Source organism: Lepidochelys kempii, chromosome 17 (assembly GCF_965140285.1).
Source record: "Lepidochelys kempii isolate rLepKem1 chromosome 17, rLepKem1.hap1, whole genome shotgun sequence".
NCBI lineage: Eukaryota > Metazoa > Chordata > Testudines > Cheloniidae > Lepidochelys > Lepidochelys kempii.
The window spans coordinates 22,340,420-22,356,447 of record NC_136396.1 but is presented as its reverse complement, the minus strand read 5'-3'; the positions used below and the strand labels follow the sequence as shown (position 1 = coordinate 22,356,447).

Sequence of the window (16,028 nt, the reverse complement as noted above, 5' to 3'; positions counted from 1 at the left end):
CCTGTAGAAAAATCTGTCAAGTGAAGCAAGATTAGATACATGCACAAAACAGAAATGATAGTTCATGTTTACAATTTTATCTACTTGTGTGTTGGCTTCGTAACTCACACCTAATGACCCAGCTAAGCCTTCCTGGCATGCACTGTACGGAGTTAAGTTGTGGATTACTGCAATGTGCTATTAATCAAGACCTAACATGAGCCAAGTCCCTAAATCTATTACAAACTAGGAGAGTTATTAGCCTAAGCTACTATATAGATGCATTTTCCTTCTCCCCAAAGAGAGAGTTTTAAGCTCCTCTGATCCTTTAAAAGGAGCAGATATGAAAGTCTGAACTGTTCTGCTTAGTTTAACTTTTTTCCTAATGTGCTAATATCCACCAAGTCCACACACACTTTCATTTTGGGCCCAGTTTTACTCTGAGTTAGACAGGTCCAACTGTCACTGGAGGTCAACGGGAGAATTACATCATGACACAGAGGAGAATTTGACCCTCTGCCTAGCTAAATAGGCATGTGGGACGTACTTTCTCCATAAGCAACAAAGTCTAGCATAAATTAATCATGCTGTAAATTAAATATTTAGTACTGTGCTTACAAGACACTGACAGATTAAGTCTTTCGGCACCGTAACTTACCAGTTGTACTATCTTTGCTTGCTGATTTTTAAGTCAGTCAATAACAACAGTTAAGTTTGTTGCTCATGTGGAATACAAGAGCCAGAAGGTGGAGAAAAACAGGTTGAGAAAGCTCAAGTGGTTTCTTTCTTGGCAAGCAGTCTCTGGAATGTGCATTCACCAGAGGTGATTCTCCTTCACACCCTGCTCATTTCCTTACCACTGATGTGCAATGTCTAGAGGGCATGAGCTGGGACGTACAGGGTGGGAGCAGTACGTTCTGCTTTGCCAGTTTCCCCTTCCATGGAATCTTTGTAAGGTTTCTTACTGATTTTGTATTTGCTGTATGTTGTTCATTAGCATGCATTCAAATCTACATTTAACAACTCAGTCACTCTGCAAGGCATAACCATTCAAAAACAATTCAGGGAATGTGCATGTTTTTCTCCAAAGGGAAATCTATATGAACTAAGTGGGGAGATCTGATACTTGGGGGAAAGAGGAAAAGGTAAGGGGTATATTCTGAAGTAACTTGGGATTTAGCATCAATATGCACAAGAATGTTCATAAAGCAGAACATCTTGTATTATCTAACAAGTGAAGCTGCAAGTTGGCAAGACAAACCAAATCATGTTTTCAAATTCTGATTCCTCACTTTAGCTTCTTTAAAAAAAAAAAAATCACCCTTGGACAAACTGGGGCAAGTCCTGCTAGGATTATTTCCCATAGATCTGTTTATTTTTTCAAAACAAAACCAAATTTCAAACATAATTATTCTACGAACAATCTGCGTAAATACAAATTCCATGGCATCCTACTTTTATTTACGTATTTCCTCTGAGCAGCCCAAAACTTGGAAGAGGTCGGAGAAGATTGAGAAAGTCTGCTTCAAAATAAAGTAAATATCAGCTTCTGGGAATAATCCAGGGCTCCAGTAATGAGAGAGAGTAAAGCCCGAGGGGCAGTCTCTCCTTTTCTACAGCAGAGTCTAATCTTATTTTCGAAGATTGAGACTCAAGATTTCACAAACAGGAATTAATATCTGGAAAAATACGTTGTACATATAAAACCGAGAACAGGCTTGCAGCATCCTCAATTCTAAGCTCTCCAGATGAAACAACGTTCCTTCCTCCTAAAACATGGAAGCAATGTTTGCGGGCTAGAGGTAGGCTTCCTTCAGTTATGGAACCGTTCCTTTCATCTGCAGAGGATTCTAGAACAAAAACCACAATCAGCAACATTCAAACACTAATCATGAATACAGTTTGATTAGATCTGATTGGCTGTAACTGCTTAAAGCCTAGTTTATTCTCAGACACTTGTGATTTATGATTGACATTACTGGCTCTGAAAGAATGCTGTATTTATTCACAGCCCAATACACAGAACACAGTAAGAGTGAAGTTCCCACAATATTCCTTCAACAGCTCACCTGTTGCCTGAAAGGGAATGCCATCTCTAAATATTATCGACTCCAATCTAGCCTTTATTTACCCTCGTAGACCACTGAGTAACTTTCCCTTCACTAGCATTTATACCCATCATATATACTTGTAGATGGTTCCCACCTTAGTCTGCCAAGAAACAAATGATTCAACTCTATTCAAAAACAGTCAATACTCCCAGCCCTATGATCATTTCTGTTCCTCTTATTTACTCCCTTCTAAATTTGTCAATATCTTTTTGGGATCGAGGTGTCCAGAAATGAACGCAGGTACACCTGAGTGTCACCTCCTTACTCGGTGACATAGTTATACAAGAAGCCCCCACAATGTACTACAAACCCCTACCTAATTTGCTGTCTCCCATCACACACAGGTCTCTTCAGCATTACGGCTTTTTTGCTTTCTTCTGCTCACTGAATATTTGGGTTTAAAGCATTAGTTGGCATTTTTCTAATCTGTTTGTCATTTTTTGTCTGTTTTTCCAATCAGAGTCCTTTTGTGGTCTTTATTGATCCTCACATCACCTAGGTTATCATCTTATTCTAGATTAACATGGTTCAGTCTTCATTATTTTATTCGAACTCTATACCAGCCATTGGATTCTTCCTTCAACGCTACATTCTCATTTAACAAGACCTGAAGAAGAGCTCTGTGTAGCTCAAAAGCTTGTCTTTTACCAACAGACGATGGTTCAATAAAGGATATTACCTCACCCACCTTGTCTCTCTTTTGTTTGTAGTCTTTCAGCTAGTTTTCACTCCAGGTGATACTGTTCTTCTCCAAGTCTATTTGAATTATTTTTGTAAACTTTGGACAGACATTACAAATGTGCCACTAAAACCCAGTTATATCACACATACTACAACACTTATTCTCTAGTTTTATAATTCTACCTAAAAAGCCATCAAGTGTGTCAGGCAGGATTTGTTCTTTAGATTAACCCATGCTGCTTGTTGCTCATGATTCTATGAAGCCCTGCCCCCCCATTTCAATATCCTACTGCTCATGATGCCACAACATACTGAATTGTTCGCAGTTACAAGTGGTAGCGTTGGAAATGTTCACTAAGATGCACTAAGGACCAAGAAGATGTTCTACCCATTTGCCCCACACAGTGTCTCAGATAGGACTAACCCAGATTTAGAAGTACTCAGGCCCTAATCCCATTTAGGGTACGTCTACGCAACAAAAAACCCCAACGGCAGTGAATCTCCAAGCCCAGCTCAACATACGCTGCCTCATGGGGCTCACGCTACTGGGCTAAAAATAGCAGTGTAGGCATTTGGGCTCAGGCTAGAGCCTAGCCTCCCAGACCCTCCCCACCTTGCTGGGTTTATGACCTTGGGCTCCAGCCCAATCCTGAATGTCTACACGGCTATTTTTAACCCTGCAGCGCAAACCTGAGTCAGTCAAGCCAGGCTCTGAGACTTGCTGCCAGGGGGGAGAGGGTGTCTTTCTGCTGTGTATATGTACCCTTACCCATGAAATTCAGGCTTAAAAGAAAAGCCATTGTCAAATTCGCTAGGAGTTAATCCAAATCTGTTCATGTAGTTCATGCAGAGTGAAAGGTAGTCAAAAAACAAAAAGTAGTGTATATGCAATGGCTGTTTTATCTTCTCTTAGTTCATCGTATCCATGTTTCACTTGTTACAGTTTCAACAGCTAGATCCACTTCAGTCTGTTTATCAAGCCAGTTACATAGCTCTTGGGTCATCACCCCACTCTGCAAGCTTTTAAAAATTAACTTCCCAGTATTTACTTATCTGCAATGATACGAAGGAGAACAGGCCACAATTTCCAACTCACTAACCAAAACACAAAGCCCAAGAACTGGGAGAAAAACAGATCCCTCACAGGCAGACAGTGGAAAAGGCCAATGTACAGCAGGAGGCAGGAAAGGTATCTTTTTTGCAATATTCTATCAGGACACAAAGTATTTTGCACTTTTAAACCCTCTTCTGTCACATGGTCGTAAAGCACTCTACAAACGTTTCACTTGTAAGTCTAGTTCCATTTCAAGGCTATGAAAGGCACTTAGGGCCTGCTTTGACTCTAAACCACCTCAGTAAGATTGGGGTGAGGCCATTCATGAATTCAGACGGGTCTGTCTGTGAGGTAGCTATCCCCATTTTGCAGGTCAGAAAGTGAAATCATGGAAAGAAAATCACACAAGCAAGCCAGTAGCTGGACGGGGAGTTTCCAGATGTCTATTCGGGCACTTTACATCACTAGACCACCCTCCCTTCAAACTAGGTTAGCACATCCCTCACTACTGTGACACTGTCCTAGTTCAGACTGAATCATCATGGGGCTTTGATATGGGATTGAAATATGCAACATTTTGAAGCCAAACTTTAAACACTCCTGGGTTCAGGAGGGTGGTACAGCTCTCGGCTGTGTCATACCACTGCCAAGGGTTCACCCTGAAAGGAGGTGGCGGAAACAAGGAATTAGGATGGGAAGGAGAAAATCTTTATATATCACTCTCTTGACTGCTAATCCACTGGCTCTGAATGCCAATCAGTCATTTACCGAACCTGCAGCCCAAAATTCCTATCAGCTATGACAAAGTATGACAGATGTTTTTAGATAAGGTACTCCATACTATATTAGAGCAAAGCATCTCTCGACCACGCTAACGCTGAGCCACCTTCCATGTTATGGACATACATAGCTCTTTTTATAGGTTCCTGACAGGTGTATTTAAAGATAATCACTTGATGTTTCCACTGGCTGTTAGTCGTGCTTGGGGTGTCTAGCTGGGTGTAAAAACTGCATCTACTGAGACTTCTTGTGCACCATAAGGGGAGAAAAAGGATCAAACTAAGAATCTTCTATGATCATGGTTATTTGAAGTAATAAAGTCTTTACATGGAGCTAATTAAAAATATTCAAGCTGAAACCCTAAAGGCATTTCAAGGCGTGTCTGATCAGTTCATCTCTTTCATTTCCACCTAATGGCTACACAATCACCGAGGAAGCGGAGGGGGACTCTGTGGCCTTGAAGCTGAGAAGACCTGGACTTTGTTCAAGGGGCTGCTGCTCTGGCAGATAGGAGAACTACGTGCCCCAACCAGGCCATCCCTCCAGTGTTTCTCTCCTTTCTTTAAAAGTGGTTTGGCAAGAACTACACAAAAATCAACACAAACATATGCTTTCAAGCTCAGAGAGAAGTCTGTTATTCACAGGCTTCAGGAAGACAAAAGTCAGTCATGAATTTATAGTTAGGAAATGCCATTTCACGGGTCATTTAAAAATCACAATTGCCTTTATTCTGCATTTAAAACAACAGTTAACAGGCAGCATTTAACTAATACTTTTAATTATTTTAAGCAGCCTGGACACTGGTGCCTGCAGAGTCAGATCAGCAGCCCTGCAGCAGGGCTGCTAAGAGAGAACAGAGGTTGGTCTTCTAGCTCTGCTTCCCTGCCAGCCTCTCCTAAGGCAGTGGGAAGAGCAGTGCTGAACAGACATCACTTACACCAGAGCTCAGGCTCTGCCAAAAATATGCAGGCGTGTGGAATCTGGAAAATAAGCACTGCACACTTCTTGACAAGGCACCAATCCAATGAGGAGAGTCCCTGCCCTTTAACCCTCTCATTAAATCCACACGGGCTGCTCTCAAGCGACTCACTGAAACAGGTCCATCTGCTTGGCATCACACCCATCCATCCACATGGAAACATCCATCGGGTCAAAAAGTCATGGAGATTGTTAAATAAAAACCGGTAATGGAATTTGTGACTTCTGTGAATAAGATGCAGCCTTAAACAGAAGACGAGCTTGAGCTTTTAAATGAAAGAAAAGCAGCTCTCCAGAAGGGTAAGACTAAAGCTACTTTTACAAAGAGAATGAGCCATCAGTTTTACACAGGATGCCTCCAATTTCAATCGGGATTTCAGTTTAAAGTCTGATGATATACCACAGCCCAAGAGTGTTAGGGTATGTGTTTGTTTTCAAGGCTGGCCTTCAGGTCAATATGGCGCCTTCCATGCTCCAGCTATAGAGGAGCCCTCTGTAAGGTAAAACCAAAGCTTGGTAACACCAGTGGTGTGCTGTACTATTCAAGACGTTTATGTCCCAGATCTCCAGACCAGCCAGATTTAAAAAGGAACACAGCTGGCTGGTCTACAGTTAGCAGGAGTTCTCTTTGCTCCTTCTCACTCCTTTTGAATTCCACTGTCTGAGCTCCTCAGTGTGTGTATCTAAAGTTAGCTACTTCTGGAAAATCGGTATGCTTGAGAGTAGGCAACGAAATGTGCAATAGCTCAGTCTAAAATATTAGAAGCTGATTGTCCAATTGCCATGCGGTTTAATGCTCTTATTGATTTAATCTGACTGAGTAATTTAATTGGCCAGGGGGCTCTGCTCTAAATACAGAAAAGGCACTCACAGCTGGAGGCCTGGGATGCAAGATCCCTGCAATTACTGGCCTGAGGCAGCTACAGTTGACAAGGCTGCAACTCCTTTAAGTTTCAGACCTATCCTTTAGGGCAGGCCCTCAGGAAATATACGAGACAAGGTTCAAGGTGGCAATTTAGATTTTTACTGCCATTTGCTGTTTGCATACAAAGTTATTTTTTTCCTGATCAAGTCTGTTTAATCTGAACATGTTCCCCTTGAGGAAGAACTATTTATATGCTCACCACACCAAACCCCACTCCAGGAATGTGCAATTCTGGCATGACTGGCTCGTATATTTTCCAACACAGTAGGAGCAGGATATTAGAAAGGGAAGAAAGCGGTTTAACAAATTTGTCTCTTCCTGGTGAGATCAATCTAAAAATCACATCAGCTAAAAATATGTAATTTGCTATTATCAGAATATATTGTATCAGGAAGAGTTAAGTCAGAAGGAAAGGAATTGCGCATGGATTTTACATGGTACCATATGGCAGGACCGGAAATGCTTGCCATTGGCTCAAGCTCTCATTAAAAATTAAGTTTCTAGCTCTTACGGTTGTAAGGTCAGCTGCTCCCACACAAAACTGAACGTTAACCAGTCCAAGTCTGGCATTCCAGAGCCTGCAGCCAGCAGAGCGAAACTGAAGAGACAAACAACTTTTCCACTACTGCCAAATGATTCATAACAGCAGCAGTGCTGCTAGACAGAGCTCCAAGTCCCAAAAGCAGGCTCTGTTTATGGAGTCCCCCCCTCCTATCTCCCCTAAAACAGAGGTTGAGATCAGAACAGGGTAAGAGAGAGCCCTTCGCAGCAGCCAAGCAGGAGGGCGGGGAAGAAGTGTAGCAGAGACCCCCTCCCACCTCCATCAGGAGTGCAGGGTAGGGAGGCCTCATGTTGAGAGACCAAACTCAAAGAGTAGTTATCAACGGCTCACTGTCAAGCTGGAAGGTCCTATCTAATGGAGTTCTGCAGGGGTCAGTCCTAGGTCTGGTACTAGTAAATGCTTTCATTAATTACTTGGATAATGGATGGAGAGTGTGCTGCTAACATTTGCAGATGAGGCCAAGCTGGGTGGGGTTGCAAGCACTCTGGAGGACAGGATCAGAATTCAAAATGACCTTGACAAATTGGAGAATTAATCTGAAATGAATTAGATGAAATTCAATAAAGACAAGTGCGAAGTACTACTCTTAGGAAGGAAAATTCAAATGCACAATTATAAAATCGGGCATTAACTGACTAGGTGGTAGTTCTGCTGAAAGGGATCTGGGGATTATCATGGATCACACACTGAAGATGAGCCAAAAATGTAATTGATACACAGGCAAAAAAGACTAAATGTTCTGGGGTGTATAAACAAGAGTGTCCCATGTATGACACAGGAGGTAGTTGTCCTGCTCTACTTGGCACTGGGGAGGCCTCAGCTGGAATCCTGTGTCCAATTCTGGCCTATGTGCTTTAGGAAAGATATGAATAAATTGGAGAGAGTCCAGAGGTGAGCAACAAAAGTGACAAAGGTTTAGAGAACCTGACCTATGAGGGAGGGTTAAAAACACTGGACACGTCTAGTCTTGAGAAAAGCAGACTGAGGTGGGGACCTGATAACAGTCTTCAAATATGTGAAGGGCTGTTATAAAGGAGGACAGTGATCAATTATTCTCCATGTCCACTGAAGAAAGGACAAGAAGTAATGGGCTTAAACTGTGGCAAGGGAGACTTAGGTTTGATATTAGCAAAAACTTTCTAACTCTAAGGGTAGTTGAGCTCTGAAATAGGCTTCCAAGGGAGGTTGTGGAATCCCTATCACGGGAGATTTTAAGAACAGATTGGACAAACAGCTGTCAGGTCTGGGATAGGTTCACTTGGTCCTGCCTTAGCACAAGGGGCTGGACATGAGGAAGTCTCGAGGTCCCTTCCAAACAGCAAAGTTCTGCGACTATGTTTCAGGCACCTACTAGCTAGGTGTCTATATTAAAGATGGCACCCTGAGCACGGTCCAGGGACAGTATCCTGATAGGAATCGCAGAACCTCCTCCTTACCACAGTCCCCTTTTAGAGGGAGAGAGGGGAGGGAGGAAGGAAGGTGAAGAGGACTTGGACCTTTCACCAGCACATTGTATTTGAATTTCTCTGGTGCTACAGCTCCGTCATTTGTACCACTCTGTGGGGACTCATCTCCTTGCACAAATATTGATGTGAATCAGCGTAACACAAACTTGTTTGGGGTTTTTTTTGGCAACAAAGTGATCACATTCCAATAGAGCAAAACACCAACGCTTACACAGAGCAGTAATGTTACTGGAGCACACGCTAATGCCTAATGCTCTTATTCACGTCCTTGTTAACACCATCTCCTCTATGCCTTCTTCCACACGGCCCCCTAAGCATGCTCTCGCCCTGAACTGATCCACAAGGCCCCTGCCTCATCCTCATTCTTCAAGACTCTAGTTCACTTATCTAAAAAAACCCTACTTTGGTGGTGTTCTTCCCCTAATTCCTATCTGTCCATTTGTTTGTATACTGAGAATGCCTCAGGAGAAGGACTGGCCTGCCTTGAAGCACTGTCCTGCAAACCAGAAGGAAGGGCTGGGATCTGAAGAGACAAGAGTTGCAAAACAACCCTAATAAATCTTTTTTCCTTCTTCTTACGGAGGCTTTTCCCAGCAGGGGTGGTGTCTAGTTAAGTTACGCATGAAGCCTTCTTGTTATTTATAGCAGCACTCAGCTACTTCACAGAACTTCCTTACCTGGGAAACCCCCACAGGTAGGGTATTTTGAACCTGCTGAAGGAACATGCACAAATGTATGTGAACTTGGTAGTGTTTTAGATGTGCAGCTCTGTACCATGAGTCCACATAGCACGGGCATGAGGCATTTTTAAAGTCTATACCTCAGCTACAAATGGGTGGGATGGGAGGGGAGCAGGAAGTCACTGTTTATTTGAAGCCTGGAGTTATCCCAAGTCAGGGGTTTTGACTGTATTATGCTCATACTCCTCAGTTTATTCGCAAGTCTTTTAGCTCATTAGGTCAGTTTAATTGGCAGCAGCCGCTGGTTCTAAGCCCAGTTATAGTCATTTCTACCTGGTGACCCAATCCCAGCGCAGCAGCCAAGTCTCACCAATTAATAGCAGGCCTAGCAATCTGGATGCCATTCCTAAAATCTAGACGTTTGACCTTAGGAGTCACAGTTTCCTGCTATAATTTCAGCAGCGCTTGTTGTCATTGGAACAGCTCTAAGTGCTGAGCCTCTCTCTCTCTCTGGTGTATGACAATTAGAGCGTATATTAGAGGCAAGCTTTCAACTTTGGCCCACCTTAGTACAAGGAGACTCATCCTTCTGGAATGAAACTATCCTCCTCCCTGAGTGCACAGACATTTCTAGGGAGCCTGCTCCACACTTCACAGAGCAGCATATGAAACAAGGATTTCTTTAGTTCCCCGTTGCCTACACGAGGCTCTGTAGGGCAAGGCATGGATACAAAATTCCATCCCAGCCATGTGAAGGAGCAGAAATCTTTCCATGCTAACAGTCCAGGCTTCACAATACAACAGTGAACTCTGGTAACCCAGCATTCCCTTCCTACCTCAAGTTTTCAGATAATGGCCCCTCACCTATGTACAACCCCCCACCCCCACCCCACACACACACACACCATGCATGTGCACTGATCATATGCACACAATAAATCCCCTCACTTGAGGTATGTAGGTGATTGGGGGGGGCGGGGGAGAGAATGTGAAAGTTTTGATTGTACAATTGTAGTGCCCTGAAGTAGGATAAAGCAAACAATTGGAGTCCACCTACTTTTAGTGGGCAAAGAGTCAGGCCCTGTCTTTCTTTGCCAGAAGTTAACCCACTATGGAAAACAGGCACCCCACTTAACAATTCTTGCTCTCTGAAATGTTCATCATCCGTCTCCTCCCTTTCTCCCAGTGTGGAATTCAGGGTTGTGCTAGAAAGAGGCAGTAGACACGAGCGCACATGTTCAGTTTCTCTGCTTTCCCTGCAACCCTAAAAAAATCCTGGAGATGGGCAAATCCCACCACCATTTGCAATTCAAGAAGCAAATCCCAGGAAGTCAGTTTTACAGCTTTTATTTTCCATTCCGTACACTTATCTGCACTTTGCCTGAGCTGAAACATGCATGTGGGATGAACAAGAATTTTAAAATGCTATTTAAAGAGCCTAGGAGTCTTGGTGTTGACTAACTGAATTGAAGATGGTGCCCAGAATTTTGCTGATCCCAGCCGCTGACCCTATCAGAATTCTTGAGGTGAGAATGTACTGAGAGTTTTCAGCTCCCATGAACAGCTGTCAATGTCTGAGCTACCTTGCAACAGTTGCAACACCGTTCAGTCTGTATTTTTGCATGTCCAGAAGTCAGGTACTGTATATTCTGGCCATGCTAAATAAACTGAAATGATCACTTCTGAAGCATTCTTCACACCTTGGGACACACGTCTGATCGGGGGGAGAAGGGGATGGAAGGGGAGAGAGGAGAGATTTATGCCAACCAGAATCTCCACAAAGAAAGTCTATTCGGAGCAACACACTGCTTGTGGTAGCTAAAGGCATGCCCTACTTTACAATTCCTATCTGACAGGAAAGGATCAATCTGTAAGCCTGATCTGTGGCAACACCCCATAAACAGGCTTGCTGTTAGAGACAGGCCAATTGATATTCCAAAACAGAAAAAAAAAAAATGATGATGATCCAGGCCACTCGTCCCTGACGAGTTGGAGATGCCAAGTAGCATGTACTGAGCATTAGAGAGAGGCTGGGTATGCTTAATCACGTCTAGCTTGACTTGTCAATAGGTAAGGTTCATGCCTCCAGGTTCCTGGACCAATGCAGGGAAATTGTTACAAGAACAAATGGAGGTAAAAAAAAATCAAATAAGCAATTCAAAAATTGGTCAGCGTTAAATGATTATTGACAGGGAACACCTACACAGAGGTTGTGTGTGTGAATCAGATAGTTTTAAGAAAAATCCAACAACATGGTAAAATTGTAGGCTTGAGTGCTGAATTTAGCTAGACATTAGTCCAATTTCTCACCGGTGATAACAAAATTGACTGCGAGTAATCTAAAAGGCTTTAATAATTTACCTATGTGCAGTTCATTAAAGCTGGCTATATGGGAAAGGTTTGAGAGTAATTTTAATGAGTAATTTTATTAATTATGTTATAAGGAGTACCTGTGGTTTCTTTTTAAAGCATCAGTTGATTCCAAATGTTCACAGGCAGTAGACCTGAGATAAAATGATGAGATAGGACCAATTACGGATTGGCTTAACATAAACTTCAGACTGTAACCCCAAGTTAAGACAGATCTTACCTCATTTCTGCATTAGTTCTAGATAACCACAGTTTCCTTTTGATAGTGTTTGAGCTAATTACAGCTGCAAGAGTTTTGGTTTGATCTTTATGTGGACTTATTTAGCCAATGCTTTTTTGTTTCTGCCATGGCATGCTGAAGTGGCCTCGTGGTAGAGTGAACTGATACCCTTGAAGAACCTTGGCAGCAGCACGTACAATAGATTCTATGGCAAAGTCTCAATGGATTGCGTTCAGTTTAAAGTTGTCGGGCGGAGGGAGGTTAAAAAGCAGTCTAGAATGGCACTAGCCCTAGGAACTTCACAAAACAAGAACTAGAGGGTTTATGGGCTCTTAACTTTCACGGTTTAAGCCTGGATAAATGACGAAGAGCTCCAGTGACTGTAATGGAAGAAAAGCAGTCACTGCAACCCACTGCACTAGTACGATTCAATATATATTTACCAGTGACCTGGCACCTACTGTTTAACCCTCTACCCTTCTCAATTTCCTTGGGGAAAATGCTCAACGCATTAATTGGCAGTGTCAGACTGGAAATAAGGCATAAATTTAACAGTGAGTACTTCGCCATTAAAACAAGGGTTGTAGGGGATTTGACATCACTGACCATTTTTAAATCAAGTCTGGATGTTTTTCTAAGAGACCTGCTCTAGCCATTATTATGGAGCAGTTCTATGGCCTGGGCTATATGGGGGATCAGACCAGATATCACATCACTGGCCCCTTCTGGCCATAGAACCTATGAATCTACTAGTAGTAATTTCTCCCCTGGGGTGTTCTCAATTAAAGGGTTACATCACTCTTCAGCCTCTACTGGTCTTTTTAGAATGTTGTTTTAGAGCCGCTCTTTCCCTGCCACACTAAGTGTGCACAGAATTAACAAACCACACTGAAACAGGGACCTTTCATTTTTCCAGCCCAGACTCAGGAAGGACTATTTTAAAAAGGAGCATGTAAGCTTACACCTAAGTAGAAAGGTAACCTTCCCCTACTGCTGCTTCTGGGAAAGAACTGTTGAGGAAGGAAAACAGAGGTCTGGCTCACCACTCTATTACTCAGAAAATTACGCATTAATAGCTCGATCACAACAGCAAAAAAACCTCTCACCCAGCTTCGTACTCCTCCTCCAACACCTAGGCTGCAGTAACTCGTGGGAGCCAGATCCAAGGCTGATCACCACCTGAAGAAAGAATGAGGTTCTTGGCGTAGCTGAATGCATTGCCATCAGTACTACTGTGTTAACACCCCATCATGATTTTCCACTGTGGCACTATCATGTAATTAATAGGTTAAAGGAGGCAAACATGCCAGGACAAACAGCAATGGGCCCAAAGTGCAACAGAACATTTGGACTGACTACTTAAGCATGCACACTAAAACTACAAAAAGTTAATTCTGGTTTCCTACCGACTGTAGTTAGGACCCAGAACATGGATCATGATTTTTGTAGATTCTGGGAATGTTGGAGGTGGTTCCACGGTAACAGTTTTTCACTGCCTGGTATCGAAATATCAACTCTGCCCACATATCTACACCAGCGACACCATCACAGGACCTAACCAGATCAGCCACACCATCACCGGTTCATTCACCTGCATGTCCACCAATGTAATCTACGCCATCATGTGCCAGCAATGCCCCTTTGCTATGTACATCAGCCAAACTGGACAGTCCCTACGTAAAAGGACAAATGGACACAAATCAGATATTAGGAATGGCAATATACAAAAACCTGTAGGAGAACACTTCAACCTCCCTGGACACGCAGTAGCAGATGTAAAGGCAGCCATTCTGCAGCAGAAAAACTTCAGGACCAGACTTCAAAGAGAAACTGCTGAGCTTCAGTTCATTTGCAAATTGGACACCATCAGCTCAGGATTAAACACAGACTGTGACTGGCTCGCCAACGACAAAAGCAGCGTCTCCTCATGGTGTTCACACCTCATCTGCTCAAAGAGGGCCTCATCCTCCCTGATGGAACCAACCTTGTTTTCCCTAGCCTAATTCTTGCTTGAATATTTATACCGGCCTCTGGAAATTTCCACTACATGCATCCGACGAAGTGGGTATTCACCCACAAAAGTTTATGCTCCAATACGTCTGTTAGTCTATAAGATGCCACAGGACTCTGCCATTTTGCTACATATGTTTGTCTTGTGGGTACTTTGGAAGTACAGCAATATTATTGTTGTTAGGAAAAAGTCACAAAGAATAGTCAGTCACAGTCTGCTATGGTTCCATGGTCCAGACAACCACCCTGTGTGTCCAGATGGAAGATCTGACCTTGTTTCTATGCAAGATGATAGGGAAGTGTGGGGAGTTGAACTACCGATGCTTTTGCCAAGGCTAGATGGGCTCCCAGTACCTGCACTAACAGGCCCTGTAGGGAGCCCTCCACAATGCTGGACTCGGTGTTTTATCTTCCTGGATACTTTGGGAAGTAAAGTGTTGAATTGTACAAAAGAACCCCCTTGCTACAGTCCAGTAAAAAGCCACCTGTCAGAAAAACAAAAACCCACTCTTTTCCTTTCCACTGTGTAAAAGAAGTGTTGACACCCCCCTGCAAATAGATCTTTGAGTTCTCTCTCTGCAAAGGCATACAGAATACAGAATTCTTAAATATGCTGTTTTCACACAGCAAACCTCACTTGAGATCAATCCACCGAGACGTTCTTACCCGGAACACCACCACCAACATGGAAAACATGGTGACGGACACACTGATGGATGGAAATTGCTAACAGTGGCCATTAGAACGAGCAAACTGACGGAACACATGGTAGAACCTGGATCACTCTCCCCTTTGTGTCAAGCAGAAAGGCCCTGAAAGCCAGCCAGACAAATTTAGAATTATATTTGTTAGACCTCATTACTCATGGCCCCATTCTGCCACCCTGGCTTACTTTGAATAACACTTGTGACATATTACGGATGCATGGAATATCCAAGGACTACAGCATCAACTTTATAAAAGTTACATGTACCTGCATGGTCGAGGTATTGTATTCTAGCTCCATAGGGGAATTACAGGACTTTCCTGTGGGAACTAAAATCATTGCATGGTAATTAACTCAAATCCCCAGGCTGATCACCAGCCTGGAGAAGCTTTGCACCTTGCGGAAAGTTGCACAGACTGGTTTGACCTCGTTAAAGAGAAACTGGTAAACAAGGAACAGAAAACTGTATGAAGTGACCACCTTAGCATAAGGGGAAAGATCACTCTCACATAATCCTAACTCTCTACTGTTGTTAAGTCCTGTTTTTGTAATGCTTTTTTTCCTAAATAAATAGATACAACTCTGCTTTATGGACATTGGCTCGTCCTTGGCTAACCCTGTCATTGCTCTGCAAGAATAGGACTGCAGGTGCTGAACTAAGGGAGGATTGCCCCAGCCACTACTTTCCAAAGGGTTAAAACCTCAGTGTTTAAGGCACATGAAGACACAAGAGTGGGGATCAATAACTACAGTACATGGCACATTTTATCTGTGGGTTGCAGTGAGTTCATCCTTCACTACCTGCAGCATTGTTTGTGCCATGAGCTGGTTTGAACCCTGATTGGGAAGGGAGGGATTGAGGGGATCAGCAAGAATCACATGCTGCTGAGGTTCATTCGCTACCGCGTCTCATAATGAAGATTGTTGGCATAAGATACTTAGAAGACAGTCAGACTATAGCATGTCTCAAGGCAAGTGCTAGACTGCCCCCAGGGAGACAGTGATCTCCCTAACAGTTCTCACCAGCTAGTAGGGGCACATAGCCAAACTGCAGGTGGGTGGTGAGCAGAGGCCTGTATTCTAAGATATCCAAGGTCACAAAGCAGCTTAGTCAGCGATATAAAACTGTTTATAAAAACAAGCCAAAGCTGGAGACCAATGCTGGTACAAACTGGATTGTTAATGTTAAAAGGACAAGCTTCAGGTTAAGTCACAGGTAGACAGGACAACAATCGGAAAGATTCCGTAAATGGGAGAAGGTGGTTAGGTTGAAATCAGAATACTTTGATTGGTTAATCACAATGGGAAGAGTCTGCCTCCCCCTTTTGGGCACTGTGTATCTGGAGATCAGGGAAAGACCCTGGGGGGCAGCAGGACAGGAAGGAGGAAGTGTCACCACATCATGGCTGCTGCTGCCCCTCCTGTCTCCTGGGATCCACCACAGAACCAGTGGGCTTCCACTGCAAGCCAGAAAGCCAAAAAGGGAACCAGATGACATCCCAACCT

The 16,028-nt window shown here is 43.3% G+C and overlaps 1 protein-coding gene across 2 annotated transcripts in view; it reads right to left on the bottom strand.

Moving 5' to 3' along the window:
- Positions 1 to 1,345: 1,345 nt before the first annotated feature.
- Positions 1,346 to 16,028, bottom strand: part of FKBP6 (FKBP prolyl isomerase family member 6 (inactive)) — a 47,476-nt gene continuing 32,793 nt past the window's right edge. Inside the window, exons 9-11 of one of the 2 annotated variants that reach the window (XM_073316154.1) lie at positions 12,913 to 12,985; positions 11,667 to 11,720; positions 1,346 to 1,829 (exon numbers count right to left, since the gene is read on the bottom strand). In XM_073316154.1, coding sequence (XP_073172255.1) covers positions 11,680 to 11,720; positions 12,913 to 12,985 — 114 coding nt within the window. In that variant the 3' untranslated portion in view covers positions 1,346 to 1,829; positions 11,667 to 11,679. The remainder of the gene's footprint in view (positions 1,830 to 11,666; positions 11,721 to 12,912; positions 12,986 to 16,028) is intronic. The other variant, XM_073316156.1, reaches the window with a different exon arrangement.